Source organism: Doryrhamphus excisus, chromosome 2, assembly GCF_030265055.1.
Source record: "Doryrhamphus excisus isolate RoL2022-K1 chromosome 2, RoL_Dexc_1.0, whole genome shotgun sequence".
Classification (NCBI taxonomy): domain Eukaryota; kingdom Metazoa; phylum Chordata; class Actinopteri; order Syngnathiformes; family Syngnathidae; genus Doryrhamphus; species Doryrhamphus excisus.
Window position 1 is genome coordinate 13611619 of NC_080467.1, and position 7157 is coordinate 13618775.

The 7157-nt window shown below is 37.4% G+C and overlaps 1 protein-coding gene across 1 annotated transcript; it reads right to left on the bottom strand.

Annotated features, from left to right (window-relative positions):
- Positions 1-745: 745 nt before the first annotated feature.
- On the bottom strand, positions 746-5142 carry barhl1b (BarH-like homeobox 1b). Its single transcript, XM_058063244.1, has 3 exons — positions 4385-5142; positions 2553-2775; positions 746-1891 (listed from the first exon to the last, which is right to left on the bottom strand). The coding sequence occupies exons 1-3, from the start codon at positions 4830-4832 to the stop codon at positions 1591-1593; spliced, it is 972 nt and encodes a 323-aa protein (XP_057919227.1). The 5' UTR covers positions 4833-5142; the 3' UTR covers positions 746-1590.
- Positions 5143-7157: the final 2015 nt, after the last annotated feature.

Consider the following 7157-nt stretch of genomic DNA (forward strand, 5'->3'; position numbering starts at 1 on the left):
CTGAAGAAGAAATCCTTAATCTGTTGGATTGCAGTACAATGATTACTACAACACAGTAGGTGAATTGTTATGTTTTATTACTAATGTGACAAAATAGCTGGACATATATAATGATAAACACTAAAATTAGCATTAGCTTTCTCATCTATAGAGAATGTATAGACCCAAACTTACCACCAGTCCATTTGTAGGTTAGAACAATCCATCATAAGATGTGGGGGTTAATTGGTGGAAAATTTGTTTCTTTAATTCATTTTTTAGGGTTTACTGACACATGCAGAAAATATATTTAAATGAATTACCAGCATTATTAAGTGAATATAACTCATAATAATTAAGCTCTCGATATATAGTAGTGGAATTTAAATCAATATATTAGTATTTTTATTTTGTAATTATATATTTAAGTTACTATACTCTGCCTTATTTTACAGTACTAGACACTTGCTATTCAGTAATCTAAAAGAATTATTATTTTTAGCTGTTTTTTTGCAAAGTTTAAATATTATTGACATTTATTATTGTGAAAATCCGCCATAAATAAATTGCATATTTCTATTTAACATAGACAATGTCTTTTTTTATATAATCAAGTATTTAATTTCAATTGTTGACAGTTAATTGCAACTATTTTGTATAACTAATAATAATAATAATAACAACTACACCATAATAAATGTATAAATGCATATATAGTTAAATAAGTATAGTCACACCTTAAATCAAAGAATTTTATTTCCACATTTAGAAAAGTATTTTGTACATCAAATCGCCCCATTTTCTGTCCTACCGTATACTGTAAATATTTTCCACCAAAAAAAAAATGAACTTGAGGAACGGATAAAGAAACGAGAACCACTCCACAAGTTTGATATCTGCAATATTACATTTTTTTTCCACCAAAGTAGAGAACAGATAAAAGTCATCACGGCGTCATAATATGAAATAACATTTTTAAAAAATGCACAAGATTTGTTCTTTAAATACATCCAGAGCAACGCAACAGGTTGTTTATTAAAAAAAAAAAACATTTTTATAATTTCGCAAATAAAAAAAATATGCAGTGATGGGCTGAAATAAATTATTTGGCATTTTATGTAAGTCAACAAATAAAAATAGTTTGATTTCAATCCATACCCCCCCCAACCCCCCCTTCAATGGAACACTTTTTTTTGGAATGGCTAATCTAGCCTAGAATGAAATGTAGTTCGCCTTCATTGTCATGTAAAATATTCTTATTTACACGTTTGGACATTTTTAACATGGGTCAAAGTTCACAGGAAAAATATTAAAATCATAACTATGAAGGATGCACTTTTATTACTAATAATATCGTTTTAAAAAAAATAATAGAGGTGGCATTTATGGATAGACAGCACCAGCATGTATGATGGGTTTAAATAAATACATAACTTAGAGATTTTGATTTATACAGAAATATAAATAAGCCATAAATATGTCCAAAAAAAACAAAAGAAAGTAAATCATCTTCCAGGAGTTCCGTTGAAAAAAGTTGCATCCTTGTTGTCTTTCTTCCTAAAGGCTCCTAAAGGTCTTTTATTTCGCTTCTATTGCTTCCGGTTCTCCGGCTCACCGCTGCTGAGCCGGCCGAGGGAGGACACCGGACATGGGGGGCAGAGGAGGCGGGGGAGGTGGCTCGCTTCCTCCCTGCAAGCCGTGCAGGAGGATCCGAGGGACCAGGGGCCTCTGTAGGCCGGGTGGGGGTGCTGAAGGGCCCCTGTACAGGTAGAGGGCCGCTCCCGGGTCCAGGTTGGAGACCAGGCTCTGTGGGTAGAAGTAGGGCGACGGGAACATCCTCTGCAGGGCTGAGTAGTTCCCGGCCTCCGCCAACAGTTCGAGTCCCACTGCGGTCTGCCGCTTCCATTTAGTCCTTGAACACACACACGGAGTAACACTTTAGTTAATACTACTTTACTGTACTTTATTGCTCCCTAGAGAGGGGAGGGGGGTGCCTCAGGGAAATAGTAGTTTTAAAATCCATATATATAAATATCATTTATTTATATTATTGTACCTCATGTCACTTTTAAATAAAACAACCAAAGTGAAAATACCGTATAACTGAAAACTGAATATATTATTTTTATGTTTATTAATTATTCTATAATAGCATCTAAATAATTATTTTATAGATATATGTAACCCTAAACGTGCGCTTTGGATTCGGACCACTGAAATGGTCCAATTAGAAAGCAGTTATTTCTATTTATTGAATTTGAATGTTCCAAACTGCCTCTTGTATTCACACCCAAACATGTCAGCGTGCACTCCACACAGGTGAATAATTCATATTAAAGATAATTGAGTAGATATAGTGGTTTCTCTGAATTATTAATACACACACATGCAAGCATGCATTATTCACACGCCAAAGTGTTGTTTTTTATATTTATTTATGTTATTTAGATGCCCGGGAGTCACAGCTGGAAAGAAAATGAATCACTGAAGCACAAAACTAAAAAAAAATAATATTCCAATGAAATGTTATGATTAGTATAAGCCAATCAGGTGATTATAAAATGAGTCTGTACCTGCGGTTCTGGTACCAGGTTTTGACCTGGGTGTCGGTGAGGTTGAGTGATGCCGCCAGCTCCATGCGGTCCTGGACGCTCAGGTACTTTTGGCGCTCAAAGCTGCGCTCAAGTTGCGCCAGTTGGTGGTCCGTGAAGGCCGTCCGGGCCTTCCGGGGCTTCTTGAGCCGGACCTGAGGGCTGTCTCTGCTGCTGGAGATCTCTCTGTCCCCCTCCTCTTTCACTGTGGACAAAGGGACACGCATTGGGAGGGGGGGATGAGTGGGCGAATATCTTCTAATTCATGGGAAACTTGATTGAAAAAATATATAAATATTATATATATTATTATATATATATAATATAAATATATTTAAAAATATACCTAATTTATGACACAGAGTGTCATTTATTTTCTCTTGTATTTACATTTTTGTCCTATTTAGTGTTTATATTTCTCATTGTTAATACACTATTTACTGGTGTGTGTGTGTGTGTGTGTGTGTGTGTATAAATTAAACATAGTGACATAATTCCACTCTAACATCATTATTGCACTGTACTACTTGCCTAAAAATGTCATTTTTTGATGACTTCTATGATATATTACATAACGTCTATTAGTGCACAATTGAAAGGTCTGTGACCCTTAACAGTCATTCACTATTTATTAGTCATTTTTCATTATTTAAAAAAAAACCCATCTCATAAAACGTGGGAAATTGTACAAAAGTTGAAGTATACCCTTATAATATCCTGTTACATTGCTCATATTGTATCGCAAAAATGCCTGCTAAATATATAGAATATAATCCGATTAAATAATGGGCGACAATCTTGCCCTTAAAATAAATGAAAACAGCAAACATGATTGGATTGGAATTCTCATTCATCTATGAAAGCCCACACAGTATTTGATTTCAAGTGCAACGGGAAGCACTCTTGATTTTTATCACGTCTTTTTTTTTTTTTTAATACATAAAAATAAGAAGAAGAGAGACTCCGGCGAAGCAGCAGGATAATCCAGCCTTAATTGAGCCACCAGGGAAAGAAGAGCGACTTCACAGGAGCCAACAAATCAAGAGCCGGTCGGCCTTGCGCGGGAACAAATGTGATTAGCGCCGTGGACAAATTGCATCAAATTCCCTGATATATAATATAGACAGAGAAATCAAAGCGCACACACACACACCCACGTATCAGTAATATACTGGAAATATCAATAATAGTACCTGATTCACTCCTACTTATTCCTATCTAATGCAATTATTATGTATGTGTGTGTTAATGTGTACATGTTCAGCAGTGGACTGAAAGTGAAAGTGAAAGTGTCAATGGTGACGTGTTATGGCTGGCATCGTTACAAACATATTTAGAGCCTTTTTAATTCTTATTTTTTCTCATCCTTGTTCACTTGACTTCAACACATTTTTAATACAGAGAGGGAATACTTATTCTTATTATTCTATTTTATTTTTCATATTTAATAGAGTTGTTCTATATTATTATTATTATTATTACTATTATTGATAAAACAGCCAACATTTGTCTGGGAGTATTTTTGTTGGTATTTATGATAACGTATTATTTTATAATAAGCAATTAATATGTCCCCTTGTGCAGAAATGTGCAAAATATTTGCTGCACAAGCACATATTGGCATGTTCATATTTCTGTAAATTGTACAAATTATAGAATCAACATAGAATATATTTCATCAGGCATTTGTGTGTGTTATTATAAATGTATGCAGTTTCAGTAATACAATTAAAATGAATTAAAATGAATTCTCATTTAAAAGCGAGGCTCCCTGAAGTAAATGAAACGAGTAAGAATCCCTTGTGCGTCGTTACCTTTATATTCGCTGTCTGAGGAAGAGTTGCTGTGTATTTTCTCCATAAAGTCATCCGCTATCTTGGCGGCCAGCCTGCCGGCCTCCTGCGTAGGTTGTCCGTTATTGGAGTAAGGCGCGCAGGCAGCCAGAGGCTTACAGTCCGCCAGAATGTCTCTGATAAGGAAGGACGAGGTCATGGTCCTCTGCTGGGACCCCGCCGAGATAGCCGGGCCGTGCTGGAGGTGAGGCGGCAGGCCGTGGCCGTGCCTCTGGGCCACCTCGTCCGAACACTCCCTCCCGGGCGAGGGCGGCGACGAGCAGCGGCTCTCCGCGTCGGATCTCGGGCTGAACTCCAGCGGCGAGCGGCACTCCCCCGCCAGGCTGCCCGCCTTAGAGAGCGGACTGCCGGGTCTGTGGGACAGCAGCGAGTCGATGCCGAAACTGGACCCGTTGGCGGACGCCTCCATTTTCTTCAAACGACCATTTGGTGTTCAGGACAAGTTTGGAAATGTCAAATCAACTTCTAAATCCTCCCAGGCGTCCATCCACTGAGTCCAAGCGAGGTCAAGTGTCTCACCGTTGCCAAAAAAGACGAATCCGCTTCAGCACCATGGACAGGTACCAGATGTCTCACCTGGTCAGCACATGTTGTCATTCTTTGGACTTCCGGAGGCAGTTGAGAACACGCGGTAAGGACTCGACTCGATCGTGGGGGGACTAAAAGTATCTTCAACGAGACGAGATGGGAGGAGATGGTCCAAAAAAGGAAGTTGAGGAAAAGTCAGGAGCTATAGGTTTTAAGAGCGTCTCGGCCACGTGAGTCCCCTGTGACAAGCCTTGATTGGCTAAGAGTGGACCCCCCCCGCACCCCCCTCGGCCCCCGCCTTCTCAACCTAAGCTGCCCCTCCTTCTCCCATCCCCATCCTCTCTTTGATAGAAGACAATTCATCACATCACAGTGTTTACTGGCAATTTTCACACTGTTTGCTTCCATTACATCATTGATGAGGCTTCTAATGCTCTTATTTTTATTAATGTTTTTCCTTTATACTTCCTTTTTGTTGCTGACCGGATTGTCTTTCTCTGCTCCTCCTTTTTAGTAGTATTTCTTCATGGACATATTTCGGATTTAACAGTGTTTACTAAAAATGAAAAGAACGACAAAAATATTCATTTTTATAGTTTTTCATGCAAAATGGAGATTTTTTTGATGCATTTTTGTCTTGAGTTTTCCTCTCCATTCTTTGTTTGTTTGGATAACTATGATTGAATATTGTTTACCAACAATGAAAAAAACATTCATTTTTATATCTTATTTATGCTTAGTAGGAAATATTTTTGATTGTTTCTGGATTGTTTCACTTCTCCATGCCTCAGCTTTAGCATTTTATCATATATTTTTTTGAATAATTTATGGAGAAATAGCTTTAATAGTGTTTACAAAAAATGAAATATACATATATTTGATTCATTTAAGTGGGAATTTCTGGTGTGTTTTTGGATTACATATTTTTTGCTCTGTACTGTTATTTTTCTTCCTCTTTATTAACTTCCTTATTTTTTTAAATCGGATTCAATACTGTTTCCAAAAATGAAAAAAACACAAAAATACATTATTTGTCTATATTTTATTCATGCTAAGTGGGAATTGGTTTTGATGCATTTTCGTCTTAAATATTTTATTATTGCTGTTCGATGTTGATAGAAACCTAATCTGCTTTTTTCATGGTTAAAAAAATAAAAAATGAGCACTGTTTTTTTTGTTAATATAAGCAGGACTCTGGTCTGTCACCATTTAAAGCACAATAACAGCCTAATAGTCCTTGGTAATTGTGCTCAATATGCAGCATGGAGCCAAACTTCAAGGCGAGGGACTTGCCATTGTGTGCACTTTTCACCTTAACAAGCACTCAAAAGCCATTGTGCGCACTTTTAAATGCACAACAGTTTGCCCCTCGACAGCCCCTAATAATCGAATACACACACACACACACCGCATGTGACCACCAGATTGGAGGCGCGCGCCGGTCCCAGACACCGGCAGGTTAGTGAATCCGCTCCCGGCTCCCATGGGGTCCCATCACGGCTGCAAGCTGTCACAAGTGAGGCGGAGACCATGCAGGCAGATATCAGGCAACACACCCACTCTGACTTGGCTGCTTCTTCTGAAAAAAAAGAAGGGAGTTTTTTTTTTCTTCCTCCCCTTTTTTGTTTTTGAAGCCCTATGACCAGCGGAGTTGTAAATAAATTATAACAAGGTTAAACTATGACTTCCTCAGATAAACTCCTCAACCTTGAATGGTGACTTCCTATTTATTTTAGTGTTACCGTAATATCAACATAAGCAACGAATTTATTGTGTGTAATGTAAAGTTAAAAGTCAATATTGTTCTGAAAATGCAGCATTACAAACTACAAAATGATCAATAACTCAGTTTAATCATGAAAGCAGCTGAAATTAGTGAAATATTCCATTGCAGCCAACAAATGTTTGGCCACTTTTGAATGACTCCAATGTTTAAAAGTGTCTTTTTGGAAACACATCACTGAATAATGAACAATTGCAGTTTTTTGGCAGTGTATTTCAGCCACTGAGATTGTTTGCAATAATGTATTTGGCACTGCTTGTATTGAGCAGAGTATTGTTTTTTTCCCAGTGTAAAAATCTAGTATACTGTAAGTATTGATCATTGCTTTTATAGTACAGTGTTCCATCGCTCTATTGCGTTTTTTGTGTGACATTTAATGTTTTTTTACAGCGTCTGAAAGTTGTTACAGGCTGAACCTTGCCT